The following is a 14,038-nucleotide window of genomic DNA, read 5'->3' on the forward strand; positions in this document are numbered from 1 at the left end:
TGAGGCCAAGCCCCCGCCCCCTGCCGCAGGGGGCCCTCGGGACGAGGTGGGGGTGGCCCCTGCAGAGCACGTGACCAGCAACAAGCCAGCTGCCCAGGGACACCCCAGGGTGGCCGAGCCAGAGCGGCCACAAGTAGCTGAGCGGCCAGTGCAGGCCACCGCTCTGGGGTCCGAGCTGGTGTTAGTCCCCCCTGCGGACATGGAAGGCTGTGGAGCGGGGGGCCTGGCCCCGGGCCTGGGTCCCGAGCTGCTGAGGCTCCACGAGGTCCAGCTGTGCCTGGCCCAGGAGCAGCTGCTGCTGGAGGACCGGCGGCGGCAGGTGCAGCTGCAGATGCAGCTGTGGCAGGAGGAGCAGCTGTGGAGGGAGCAGCTGTGGCAGGAGGAGCAGCTGTGGAGGGAGCAGCTATGGCAGGAGGAGCAGCTGTGGAGGGAGCAGCTGCAGGAGCAGCAGGCCTGGGTTCGCGTGGAGGGGCTGGAGCTGGCCATGGCCCTGGAGCAACTCCGGAGCGAGGGCCTTGAGGTGCTGCAGACCCAAGGCCAGGTAAGGGGGTGGAGGGGGGGCTCCGGACGACGCGTGGGGGTGTGGTGACCGTGCAGGCAGCTCACAGGTACCCGCCGAGGGCCAGCCGCCTGCTGTTGTGTGTGCTGCGGCCGGGGTGGCTGCGGGCTAACCGTGGGCCTGTTTTCGTATTTGCAAGTCGAGGCTGGTGCCCACGGCACAGGGCGCTACAAAGACCGTGCGACGGCAAGCCGTCCCGGGACATTTGTTCAGGGAAATTGAGGCAGAGGTGTTCCCACAGAGGACCCGGGTGTCCTGGCCAGCTGAGCCAGGACAGGTGGCTGCAGGAGCCGTCTGGGGCAGTGTCGGGGTACACAGGGTCACCTGCAGCAGGGACCCGGGTGGACAGTCAGCAGGCAGCGGAAGCGAGGACATGCCTGCCCCCACGCCCCCAACGCGGCCTCCAGGCCTGCTGGCCCTGCCTCCACTGTTTACTGCAGTGTGTGCTCCCAGGGCTTGAGATCACAGAGGCAGCGTGCGGCCCTCAGCCTGTCATCCTCATTCCAGAAAGGCTGCTTCCTCAGACGCCGCTGGGGCTATTTTGGGAAACTAGGGTCTGACCCCGGCTTGACATGAAGAGTAGTCACCACCGTCCCAACCGTCCCGGCAGGTCATGCGCTCTGTGAGCCCTCTGGGGTCCAGGGACTTGGACCGCCCCCCTCCGAGCAGAGGGGCCGCATCTGGGGAACAGGGTAGGTGCTCCATTATCCACCACAGACCCCTGGTGCAGGCTGGGAGCTGGAGGGACCCAGAACCGCCGCCGGGAAGGCCGGCGGCTAAGTAGACAACTCAGACGAACGCCACGACAGAGAAGACGACAGAGAAGACGTGGGACTCAGAGAAGGGAAGGACGAGGGCTGGGGGGAGGTGCCCCTCCCGACCCCTGGCAGGGCTGAGCCAAGGGCAAGCGGTCACCATTCAGCCTGGAAGTGGCTATGGAGAGGGTGGCCCGAGAGAGCAGCAGCAGGCAGGGAAAAGCAGCGGATGGCCCAGGTGGAACAGAGGGTCACAGCGGACCACACACTTAGCCTGAGGATCCCCAGCGCGAATTGTCACCGAGCTGTCTCAAGCTGTGCTCCTCCACACACTGCTCCCCAGTCCCAGCCCGGGGGTGCAAGTCTCAGGGTCAGGGCCTGGAACGGACTGCTGAGCCCTGAACCCTCAGTCTGTCATACCCAAGCCCATCTCAGAGGTCCCCTGAAAGCCACTCTCAGGGGGAAGGGTCTTCTCAGACCATCCCCGGTGGCTGCGCAGAGGGTCTCACAAGCCGGTGTCTGAGTGGAGGTGCGCGGAGATCAGACTCACGTACCGGCAATGGCTCTCGGGGCTCCCGGCCTGGCTCCAGGGACGGATGTCTGCCGCTTCCCTGACGGTGCAGCTTTGGCAACCCCTTCTTGCTGCTCATTTTCCTGGGGCGGGGGGCGGGGAGGAAAGGTCAAGGAGTGTGTGCTTAGAGTGGCAGCGGCAGCAAGGACCAGCTTCGCGCACGGACTTGGGCCTGTGTGCCCCGCCCCAAACACAGCTTCCCTCCGGCTTTCTGGCCCACCTGCCTGCTCCTGGCCACTGGCTTGTGTGCGCCCAGCAGCTCAGGGGGAGTGCGCGACAAGGACATCCAGCCACAGCTCACCCCCTTGCCCTTGTTCACCTGCTGTCTCCACCCCGTGGCTCATCCATCCTTGGTTCCCAGGCCCTGACCGGCACCCCCAGCGCTGGGTGTCCGGAACCTACGTCCCTGCTCCAAACCACTGGGCAGCCAGCTGGACAAGCTTCCTCCTAACGCACAGCTCAGTCCTGCTCCGCTAAAGCCTCCGTGCTCCCCCCACTGCCCCCAGCCCCCCCAAAACACTGACACTTCTGTGACCCCAACCCACTCTTGTTTCCGCCCTGGCAGGTGTTCCTGTCAGGGCCTGGAAGCACTGCCTTTCTCCCTAGTCCAGGCGGCTGACCCCAGAGTTTATTTCCCCCTGGGAGGTCTCCTTGGCCCAGGCTGGGTCGGGTCCCCTTGCCTCCCCCCCATGGACAGGTGACTCACTGTAGCACTTCATGGGCCCTGGTGTGACCCCAGGCCCGTGTGCGTGCCACTTGCGCTGCTGGTGTCTCACAGTGTTTGGGGAAGGAATTAGTGAAACTGACCCAGAAAACGGGGTCATGTGGCAAGAGGGACACGGAGGAAGGTGAGCAGGGACCGGCAGGAAGAGGGAGGGGAAGGGGGGGAAGGGGGAAGCCTTGGACAGTTGGACAGGGGACCTGGCTCGGACACATGGCTGACCACAGGGCAGGGCCTAAGGGGGTGAGGGGACTTCAGTGGAGTCTGATGGGGGACTGGGGCAAAGATCTGCAGTGTTTGCGGGGGGGGGGGGGACAGAGGGCTGCTTTGAGGGTGTCAGTGCGTGCATCCAGGGGCTCCTGTCCGTGTGGAGTAGTACTAGCAGGTGCCTGCTGGGCGGAGGACTCCCGGTGTTCGTGTGGGGTCCTGAACACGGGCGCGGGTCTGTGGGGGAGGGTCCTGATGCTTGTGGAATTGTGTGCGTGGGGGATCAGCGGAGGCGGGGTCCCCTGTCTGCGTGTGGGGCCGGTGTGTGAGGGCTTCCCAAGTGCACGGGGCGTCTCTTACGTGTGTGGGTGGACGTTGGTGTGTGCCTGGGTAACAGGCATGTGGAGGTGGTGTGCATGTAGGGTCCCCTAAGCGTGCAGGGGTCCCCGTGGTGGGTCCCCATTGGTGCGGAGGGAGGTAAGCGTGTGTGGACCCCATGTGCCTGTGGAGGTAGGTGTGTGCAGAGGCCCCTGTGCCCGCAGGGTCCCTACGCGGGTCCCTCTGTTCTTGGGGGGTCCAACCTACATAGGGGGCATTGGCCTGGGAGGGTCTATAGGTGTGGGGAGAGGGTCTGTGTATGTGTGTGTGTGGTGGTGGCGGGGGTGTCTATGACCGCAGCGTCCCTGCGTGCCAGTGGGGGCCCAGGTACTTGGGGGTGTTGTGTGCGGGGGCGGCGGCGGTGGGTCCTCCGTGAGGGTATCAGGTTAGCGGGCGCTCGAGCGTGGCGGGGGACCCCCGGCGCTCGCAGGGTCCCCGGGCCCGGGCCCGCCCCGGGCTCGACACCGCCCCCGCGACCTCACCTGCCTCACCTGCCTCCCCCAACTCGCAGACCCCGGCGAGAAGCCCCGCCCCGCACGTCGGGCCGACCCGTTTCCTAGCGACCGAGCCGGAACTTCCGAGTCACCTCGACTTCCGGGGCGAGGGTCAGGGGTCAGGCGTAGGGACCCGGAGCTGGGGCGGGCGGATGGGCCCCGGGGGCGGCGGGCCGCGGGGGGCGGGGCGGCCGGGGGCGCGGGGCCGGGGGGCGCGGCGGGGGCCGGGGGCCGGGGGCGCGCGGGCGGCGGCGGCGGGCGGCGGAATGCGGGTGCGCCGCGGGTGGGGCCGCCCCGCCCCCAGGTGCTGCCCGGGCAGGCCGGCGGCGGGAGCGGCGGGCGGGGCGGGGGCGGGCGCGTGAATCAGGCCGCGCGGCGGGCGGGCCGCGACAGGGAGTGGCTGCCGGACCGACCGGACCGCGAGGCCGCTGGGCGGCGGTCGGCTCCTGCTGCCCTTGTCCCGAGACCCCGCGCACCTGGCCAGGTAGGGCCCCCTCCCCCGGCTCGAGCGGGGCGGGGCGCGCCGGAGGGGAGTCGGGGGGGAGGGGGAGGCCGCGGCCGGGCCCGCGGGGCGGGGTCGGCGCGCTCGGCGCCCCTCGGCGCGGCGTCACCTGGGCGGCGCTCCCACCCGCACCTGGGCCGGGGCCGCGAGGCCGGCAGCGGGGCCGCGGGAGCGCGGGGGCCGGGCCAGGTGGGCCCGGGCGGGGAGCGGAGGGCGCCGAGGCCGCGTGTGCCGGGGTGGACGGGCGCGCCCTCGCACGACGCCGGCCCGGCAGGGGCCGAGTGGGAAGGGGCCGGGTGGCGGTGGGGGGGGTGCCGAGGCCATCCGGGCTCGCTCCCTCCCTCGCCGCCTAGCTGGAGCCTGGGGAGAGTGCCGGGCCCGGCCTGACCCCTTCCCTGGGGGCGCCTGGGCCTGGGGACGGCTGGGGTGGCCCAGGCGGTCTGCTTTCCTGCGTGGAGCGTAGGGAGAGCGGGAGCCCCGCGTCCCCTCGCGCCCGGAGTCCCGAACTGAGGCGGGTGGAGGGGACGCCAGGCCTGGGCGGTCGCTGACTCCTTGGGTGCAGTAATCCCTTTCGGTCCTGCGGGGCACACCCCGAAAACTACGACTCGCCAACTTCCAGTCTGTGAGTCCCATCGGGCCGACCCCCGTCCCCCTCCCGCGCCCCCGCCTCCATATGCCTAACGCTTCCACATGCTTCCTGCGGTGAGCCTCCCGCACACGTCTGCACGGAGCCCGGGGTCACCTCCTGTGCATTAGCCCCAGAGCCTTCCCTCCTTCCCGTCGCTTAGAAAACCCACCTCCTGCCCAGGTGGGAAGGACCCACGCTCTGAAAGCTCCTAGAGCCCTCAGGGCCCTGGAGGATTTGTCGGCCTTGTGTCAGAGGTCAGAGGTCAGCAGCGGAGGTGCAGATCCCTGCTGAGTCATGGGCTTGGGTGGGATAGTGCCCCTCCCTCCCTTAGGGCAGGCCTGCAGAGGACGATGGGTTCCCCAGAGGGGGCTGGAGAGCGGCCTCTGCCCGGTCCACAGTTCAGGGGTGTGCAAAGTGAAAGGACTAAGGTCATTGGATTATGGATGTATTATGGCGTGAGGCCATGCAGGGTCACCGGTGTGGTCACTCAGGATGGGCACCCCTTTCCTGGTGGGCCCTGGCGGATGAGCTGGCTCCTTGTTTATCATGGGATTTCCACCCCCCCCCACCCCCCCCCATCCCCATTGCAGGCAGCCTGGACAGGTTGTGTTGAATCCCCTTCTGAGTAAAGTGCAGGGGGCGGCGTCCCTTCTGTGGTTCCCCACCTTGGGAAGTGCTCCCTCTCAAATGTAGTGAGCAGGAAAGTGCCCCCAAAGCCCTGCCTGGCCCAACACTGACCCCATACAGCCAGGTCCACAGTGTCTGCCCAGAACCACCCTCTGTCAGATACTGTGTGAGACACGCACCACCACCCCCCTCCCCCCAGCCCCGGGGTCAGGCACAGTGGGAGGCCCCACTACAGACAGGCCTGCACCTTGTTCCTTAACGTGGTCCTGCTATGAGGACAGCATGGGGATCCTCTATGTAACCACACCAGAGGGTGGTGCCCCCATGAGGGAGCGTCCGAAGAACTTTTCCTTAATACACCAGGTAGCATCTGCTGGATGTGGACGGGATGGCACACAGAAGTACCCCCCTCCCACCTTCGGGTTAGCTTGTCCCCCACCCCAGGAGGTGGACAGGCCCCCCTACCTAACCTTCACATCATGCTCAGCCTGTCACCGAAGGGGGACAGGAAAGTTTCCTCAGGTCACCGCACACAACAGTCTTGGTCCCAATGTTCCCTGGCTGCCCAGTGACCCCATCCAGTCGGCGTCACCCGCCGCTCCTGCTGAGCAGGGCACACTGGGGAGTCTTGCAGGACCGGCGTCCAGGAACCCGTGAGCCGGGCGGGATCTGAAATCCAGCTCAGTCCCAGCCCCAAGTTGCAGCCTCGGTGGGGTGGGCAGTGCGTGGGGCTCTCCTTCCAGGGTATCCGGGCAGTTCTGGCGATTGTGGATCCAAAAGCGGCCCCCACGTGGCCTTCCGGAGCTAATGGTAGCTCCTCCCAGCCTAGGTCCCCTCGGGCCCTCGGGGAACAGGTGGACTGGAGCAGGCCACGCCTGGCTTGGGTGTCAGTGTGAGGTTGGGGCAAGTGGTGAGGACAGGGAGGCACATTTGGAGCCCAGGATGAGCCTGACGGCCACAGCAAAGGGCTCTGATTTCATCTGGAACACAGAAGCAGAGCATGACCGGGGACTTGGGAAGACCACCGCTGCCCACATCTGCTGGGGGTGGGGGGTGGCGGCGCTCGGGAGATTTTATCTGGAAATAAATAGTGGCTAAAAACAGTGGAGGGGTGGGCCAGAGGGAAGCAAGTGGTCCCGGTGGGCAGGGGTCAGAGTTGGAAGGGCTGTGAAGTCCGTGAATGGGCTGTGGGGCTCACGGTGACCCATAGGATGGGGTCCCCCATAGGAAGTTCTTGAGCTTCACGCCGAGTCCTGGGACAAAAGTAGTGACGAGTTTGTGTGCTGAGCTCATGTTGGGCCAGGTGTGGTATCAGGTCGACCCTGACAGCTGCATTTTCCAGTGGAGATAATGAGCCAGAGAGGCAGTGAGTGGCCCTGGGTCCCCTCTCAGCCCCCTGCACTGCGGACAGACACAGGCGGGGGGCCACCCGACTGGTCGGTACACACAATGCCAGAGGCCCACGAAAATACATTAATGCCAAAGGCAGAAGGAAAAAGTGACTATAATAAAGAATCCGGTCTGGATCGTGTTTTCCTTATAACAACAATCATAAAATACTGATTTTCTCCTATGGAGGAAGGGCCCACAAAGAGGTGCCTGGGTCACAGAGTTCCTAAAATAACCCCGAGCGGGGACTGCGTGCAGCCAGAACCCCTGCGGGGAAACCAGGCTGCAAGCACTCCTGAGGTCCTGGCCGGAGCAAGGGCCCAGCCAGCACAGAACAACATGAGACAGGGCCGGGGGCGGGCCTGTGCCTGGGCGCTCCGCTGGCCTGCCCCAGCTGGGGGGCAGTCTGGGTCCAGGCGTGTCTGGAAGGCCTGCAGGTATGGCCTGCACTCCACCAGCCCTTTTCTACAAAGGGTGTGTCTGCTGGGGGGGGGGGGGGTGGGGGCGGGCACGGAGCCCCTGCTCCAGTAACGTGTCTCCCCGCCCCTCCCAGGCCGCTGGCCCCGACATGGCCCGTCGCTCCCAGAGCTCCTCGCAGGGGGACAACCCGCTGGCACCTGGGTACCTGCCGCCTCACTACAAAGAGTACTACCGCCTGGCGGTGGACGCCCTGGCTGAGGGCGGGCCAGAGGCCTACAGCCGCTTCCTGGCGTCCGAGGGGGCACCTGCCTTCCTGTGCCCTGAGGAGCTGGAGCATGTGAGCCGTCACCTGCGGCCCCCACAGCATGTTGCTCGAGAGCCCCCTGAAGGCAGTCCTCCCAATGTGGACATGGATGGCTCCTCAGGCACCTACTGGCCCATGAACTCAGACCAGGCAGTGCCCGAACTCGACCTAGGCTGGCCCCTGACCTTCGGCTTCCAGGGCACTGAGGTTACCACCCTGGTGCAGCCACCACCGCCTGACAGCCCCAGCATCAAGGATGAGGCTCGAAGGATGATCCGCTCAGCCCAGCAGGTGCGCTGTCGTGGGCTGGGTGGACCGTGGGGGAAGGGCAGCCCGAGCTGGACCCTGAAGCATGAGTTGGAGTGTGCAGGTGGAAGAAATATGAGCATGCCCAGCTTCGGGGGCAAGGGTGAGGCCAGGGTAGCTGGCCGCGCCTTTCCAGCCTTCAAGCACCAGCGAGGGCTCCCTGGCTGACAACTTTTGGGGTCACCAAGGGTCTGGTTATTGCATGCTGCACAGACTTGCTTGCCGGTGGTCCTGGCCAGTGTCCAGAAACTCAGGGGCTCTGGGATGGCTGCGCACGTCTCCTGGTTGGATTTATGGTTCAGAAAAGTCTCTCTAGTTTTAACTTTGACCCAGCTGAGGGCTTCTTACCCCCACCAAACAGGTGGCAAACAGCAAAGGAAGCCTGGTAAATCTTGGAGGTGGGGGCCACAGGTCCTGCAGCTAAAGACCCCAACTGCCCTCTGCACCCCGGGCAGCACTAGAGCCTGGGCTCCGCCATCTATGGGGTGGGGTGGCGGGGGCTGTCGCAGGGCTTTCGTTTGCCTTTGCCCCTTCCCAGAAGGAGGTGGGTGGGCCCTCTGTGCCTGCCTAGAAGGCCCTGTCCAGCCATGATGGGCCACCCACCCGCCAGCAGCCCCACAGCCCCCCATGATAGGCCTTTTCCTCCTGAGCCCTGTTCCCCGACAGGGTCCCTGCTCTCCTCTGGGACGGGCTAGAGGACAATTTGCAGTGTTTGTGGGAGATCCAGAGGCCCCCTGCGGGCCATGCAGGTATGGCCAGAGAATGGTGGGGGCAGCAGAGGGGTCTGTCCTCTGTCCCTAACTCGACCCCTGCAGGTGGTGGCCGTGGTGATGGACATGTTCACCGACGTGGACCTGCTTGGGGAAGTGCTGGAGGCAGCGGCACGCCGCGTCCCTGTCTACATCCTCCTGGATGAGATGAACGCGCAGCACTTCCTAGACATGGCCGACAAGTGCCGTGTCAACCTGCACCACGTGGATGTGAGTGACAGAGAGGGGGCGGGGAGGGAGGTGGGAGACTGCCGCGCACACACCTGACGCCTCTCGCTCCCCAGTTCTTGCGTGTGCGCACTGTGGCGGGCCCCACCTACTACTGCCGCACTGGGAAGTCCTTCAAGGGCCACGTGAAGGAGAAGTTCCTGCTGGTGGACTGCGCCGTGGTCATGAGTGGGAGCTACAGGTGCGCCCGGCCCCGCGGCCCCAGCACCTCCCCACCTAAGGGCCTCCCCTGCAGAAGCCCCGGTCCCACAGCCCCTGACGCGCCTCCGCCCCGGGGTTCCGGTAGGCTTCAGGCTTCCGGGGCGGGCCGCAGGTGGGGGCTCTGCGGCCCTCGCGGCTGCTTGGCCCCGCCCCTGACCCGCCCCGCCCCGCCCGCAGCTTTATGTGGTCCTTCGAGAAGATCCACCGAAGCCTGGCGCACGTGTTCCAAGGCGAGCTGGTCTCCAGCTTCGATGAGGAGTTCCGCATCCTTTTCGCGCAGTCCGAGCCGCTGGTGCCCTCGGCCGGGGCGCTGGCCCGCATGGACGCTTACGCCCTGGCTCCGTACGCGGGGGCTGGGCCCCTTATGGGCGGCCAGGTGACCGGGGCGCCGACCCCTTTCTCCTTCTCTAAGCGAGCGCACCTCCTGTTCCCACCGCCCCGGGAAGAGGGCCTGGGCTTCCCCTCCTTCCTCGACCCCGACCGCCACTTCTTGTCGGCCTTCCGCCGGGAGGAGCCCACGCGGATGCCCGCGGGAGCCCTGGAGCCGCACGCGGGGCTGCGGCCGCTGTCGCGGCGGCTGGACGCCGAGGCGGGACCGGGCGGGGAGCTCGCGGGCCCGCGGGGCTTCTTCCAGGCCCGGCATCTGGAGGTGGACGCCTTCAAGCGGCACAGCTACGCGGCCGCCGACGGCGGGGGCGCGGTGGAGAACTTCGCGGCCGCGCGGCAGGTGTCGCGGCAGACATTCCTCAGCCACGGTGACGACTTCCGCTTCCAGACCAGTCACTTCCACCGCGACCAGCTCTACCAGCAGCATTACCAGTGGGACCCGCAGCTGGCGCCGGCGCGCCCTCAGGGCCTGTTCGAGAAGCTGCGCGCCGGCCGCCCCGGCTTCGGCGACCACGACGACCTCGCGCTGGGGGGCGGGCCACGCTTCCCCGAGCTCGGCCCGGACGGACACCAGCGGCTGGACTACGTGCCGTCCAGCGCGTCGCGCGAGGTGCGCCACGGCTCGGACCCCGCCTTGGGCCCCGGGCCCCGCGGCCTGGAACCCGGCGGGGCCCCGCGCCCCAACCTTGGCCAGCGCTTCCCGTGCCAGGCAGTGGCGAGGCTGGGCCCGGAGGCCGCGCCCGACGCGGAGCCCGAGCGCAGGGGCGGCCCTGAGGGGCGGGCCGGGCTGCGGCACTGGCGCTTGGCCTCCTACCTGAGCGGCTGCCATGGCGAGGACGCGGCCGACGAGGGCCTACCGGTACCCATGGAGGCCGAGGCCTACGAAGACGATGTTCTGGTGCCCGGGGGACGAGTGGCCCCCGGGGACCTGCTCCCCTCGGCCTCCCGCGGGCCCGCACTCTTCCCGGCCAAGGGCGGCGGCGACGGCCTGGAGCGCGAGGGCCCGGAGGAGGCGGGCCTGGCCAAGCAGGACTCCTTCCGCTCGCGCCTCAACCCGCTGGTGCAGCGCAGCTCGCGCCTGCGCTCCTCGCTGATCTTCAGCGCTTCGCAGGCCGAGGGCGCGGGTGGGGCCACGACGGCCACCGCCGAGAAGGTGCAGCTGCTGCACAAGGAGCAGACGGTCAGCGAGACGCTGGGCCCCGGCGGCGAGGCCGTGCGCTCCGCCACCTCCGCCAAGGTGGCCGAGCTCCTGGAGAAATACAAGGGCCCGGCGCGTGACGCCGGAGGGGCGGGGGCTCCGGTCACAGTCGCCAGCCACAGCAAGGCTGTCGTGTCCCAGGCGTGGCGGGAGGAGGTGGTGGCGCCGGGTGGCGCAGGAAGCGAGCGCCGCAGCCTCGAGAGCTGCCTGCTGGACCTGCGCGACTCCTTCGCACAGCGGCTGCATCAGGAGGCCGAGAGGCAGCCCGGAGCGGCCACGCTCACTGCCACCCAGCTGCTAGACACGCTGGGCCGGAGCGGCACCGACCGGCTGCCCTCTCGCTACCTTTCTGCCCAGGGCCGTTCCTCCTCCCCACAAGGGCGGGACAGCCCCCCGCTGGAGGGAGGCGCCCGCCAGGCGCCCCACGCTGAGCCGAAAGGGAGCCCCACCTCTGCCTACCCTGAGCCGAAAGGGAGCCCAACCTCGGCCTATCCCGAGCGCAGGGGCAGCCCCGTGCCTCCTGTGCCAGAGCGCAGGGGCAGCCCCGTGCCCCCCTTGCCGGAGCGCAGGGGCAGCCCCGTGCCCCCCGTGCCGGAGCGCAGAGGCAGCCTCACCCTTACCTTCTCCGGGGAGTCTCCCAAGACGGGGACCGCGGAGGAGCCGGCCGGCGGCCCCATGGAAGTCCTGCGCAAGGGCTCCCTGCGCCTCCGCCAGCTGCTGAGCCCCAAGGGTGAGCGGCGCACGGAGGATGAGGGCGGCTTCCCAGCGCCACAGGAGAACGGGCAGCCAGAGAGCCCCCGGCGGCCGTCGCTGGGCAGGGGTGATAGCGCTGAGGCTGCCGCCGGTGACGAGCGGAGCCCGCGGGCGCGCATGACCTCCGCCACGGCCAATGCCTTGTACAGCAGCAACCTGCGGGATGACACGAAAGCCATTCTGGAGCAGATCAGCGCCCACGGCCAGAAGCACCGCGGGGCCCCGGGCCTGACTCACAGCAGTCCCGAACTAGGCCGCTCACCAGCTGCCAGCGGCCTGGCCCCGGACATGTCCGACAAGGACAAATGTTCTGCCATCTTCCGCTCGGACAGCCCGGGGACACAGGGCAGGCTGAGCCGCACGATGCCCGCCAGCGCAGAGGAGCGCGACCGGCTGCTGCGTCGCATGGAGAGCATGCGCAAAGAGAAACGCGTCTACAGCCGATTCGAGGTCTTCTGCAAAAAGGAAGAGGCCGGGGGCACGGGGGCAGGGGAGGCCCCTGCAGAGGAGGACACCAGGGACAGCAAGGTGGGCAAGTTCATGCCCAAGATCCTGGGCACCTTCAAAAGCAAGAAGTGAGTCTTCTGGCCCAGCAGTAGCTCAGGTGCCTGCGTCACTGCCACCCACCAGGCAGAGCACCTGCTCTCACGGGGGGGGGGGGGGGGGGGGGGGGGGGGGCGCGGGGCCGCCCTCGGAGCACAGCCTGATCCTGGCTCCGCCCCGAGCTCACCCAGCGGCGGGCCTGCCTTTTGCCTCTGGCCTCTCCCCTCTGGGGCTCCAGCCCCTCACTGCCCTGCGCGTCCGGCTCCATGCCCGCCCCTGTGCCCTGAGCCTCCCCCTTCAGATTCCTCTGCCTCCACCACCTGGCTGAGCTTCAGGTCCCCTATAGACCTTCATTCGCCTCAGGGCTTCATCTCCTTGTGCCTTAGGCCCCCACCTTTTGGGGGGCCCACCTCTTTCTGCCTCGGCCCCCATCTTCTTGGGGGGCCATCTATGCACCTCAGCCCCCCATTCTTTGGGGGCCTCACGTCTCAGGGCTTCCGTGTCTCAGGGTTCCCCTCTGCTCACTGCCTCCCTGCTCTGCTGCTGCTTGGTCCTTCTTTCCTGGCTCCCGGCAGCCCCAGCCCCTCTCCCTCAGCCTCCCCCCTCCCCAGAGCCCGGTGTGTCCCCGTTCCCCCCCCCCCCATCACCAAGACAGGTGGCTCAGGTCTCACTTCCTGCCCTGCTTGCTCTCCTCACTGCCTCCCTCTCTGCCTCCTGGTACCTTTCGTAGCCGCCCATCCTCTCCCTGTGGGGACAGAGCTGCCTGTGGGTGACGCGTGATGGGGGTGGAGCCAGACCCAAAGGCGGTCCCTCAGGAGGCGCCATCCTGTCTGCTGGGCCACCGGCAGATGGGGGCACAGAGGAACTGAGAGACTGCCTTGCCAAGAGAACTGAGGCCTGGCCACATCTGGCCGTGCTCCAGCCAGCACCTGGTGAGGGGTAAGAGCTCCGAGTTTTGCAGCACGAAACCCTTCAGGTGGATGAGGCCAGCCCGAGAAGGGCTGGATGTGGAGCGCCAGGCCAGTACTCACGGGTGAGGGTTCTGGTTCAGGTCCCAGCCGACCCCAAGTCCGCCCCGTTCTGGCTCCTTTCTTCTTTGTCACCAACCCACGAGATCGGAGTTTCCCTGCCGACCTTTCTTGTGTCTTTTTCACCTGTGGAGAGTGACTTTCGTTTGGAATGACACATTTTGGCACCAAATGCTGAGGAAGACCCCTGCTGTAAGTTTTAACATTGTGCAATTAGTGTTTGTGCAACAGTTTTGGGGGTTTAAGTATAAGAAATGGCAGTCACTCGGACCGGGCAAGGACTGGACACACGAGGTCACTGAGCAGAGGCAGTACTGTGACTCCACGTGGCAGGAGAGGGAGGCTGGGGGGACAGTTACTCCTCAGCAGCTCAGTCTGGTTACCAAAGCCACAAGCCAGGTGAGGTGACAGCAGGGACTTTGGGCCAGGCGGAAAAGGTCCCCCAGGAGCCAGATGTGCTGCGGTGCCCTTGGCCTGGCCGCACTTGCTGATAAGTCCGCTTGCACCCTCCTGGTGCCGGCCTGTTGCCAAGGGGGAGCCCTGGCAGCCTCCTGTGTGCGTCCTCTGCGTCGTGCCGAATAACATCTCAAATGTGACCCTGCACATTTCGGTGTTAACAATAAAACACAAGATTTTCCAACACATTCCTAAATACCTATGATCGCCCAGTTGTACGTTGCAAACTTTAGTCCTGTGAACTTCTCAGATGTCCCTCTGGACTCCGCCGCCCATCCCTGTGGGGACCACGGAAGACCCCCACCTGCCCGCCTGTACCGCAAACACCTCTCGCCACATCCCCTAACCTCGAAGAAAGACTCCTTCCACCTCAGCCCTCTCCCGTGACCGTGATCGTGACCGGCTCCCCTTCAGGGCCAAACTGCTTTAGCCCACTACTCCCGCTCCCCACTTCCACCAGCCCTGCGCCCCCCACTGGTGCGCCCCTGGGGGGTCCGGGTCACTGAGCCCACACACACTTCCCAGCCTCCCCTGCACTGGGTGCCAGATGTCTGGACCTGTCAGGGCCCCCAGGTCTGTGTTCGCAGGAGTGGGCTTCCTGGGGCCTCGCCTG

The 14,038-nt window shown here is 67.0% G+C and overlaps 1 protein-coding gene across 5 annotated transcripts; it reads left to right on the forward strand.

Moving 5' to 3' along the window:
• Window positions 1-49: 49 nt before the first annotated feature.
• On the forward strand, window positions 50-13,613 carry FAM83H (family with sequence similarity 83 member H). Of its 5 annotated transcripts, none has more exons than XM_053208429.1 (5): window positions 50-541; window positions 7,385-7,846; window positions 8,677-8,841; window positions 8,916-9,040; window positions 9,238-13,613. In XM_053208429.1, the coding sequence occupies exons 1-5, from the start codon at window positions 200-202 to the stop codon at window positions 11,975-11,977; spliced, it is 3,834 nt and encodes a 1,277-aa protein (XP_053064404.1). In that variant the 5' UTR covers window positions 50-199; the 3' UTR covers window positions 11,978-13,613. The 5 variants fall into 5 exon arrangements, with proteins under 5 accessions (XP_053064404.1, XP_026908841.1, XP_026908837.1 ...); XM_027053040.2 differs by lacking the exon at window positions 50-541 and adding an exon at window positions 4,008-4,169; XM_027053036.2 differs by lacking the exon at window positions 50-541 and adding an exon at window positions 4,282-7,268 and having other exon boundaries at window positions 7,360-7,846.
• Window positions 13,614-14,038: the final 425 nt, after the last annotated feature.

This window comes from Acinonyx jubatus, chromosome F2 (assembly GCF_027475565.1).
Source record: "Acinonyx jubatus isolate Ajub_Pintada_27869175 chromosome F2, VMU_Ajub_asm_v1.0, whole genome shotgun sequence".
NCBI classification, from domain to species: domain Eukaryota; kingdom Metazoa; phylum Chordata; class Mammalia; order Carnivora; family Felidae; genus Acinonyx; species Acinonyx jubatus.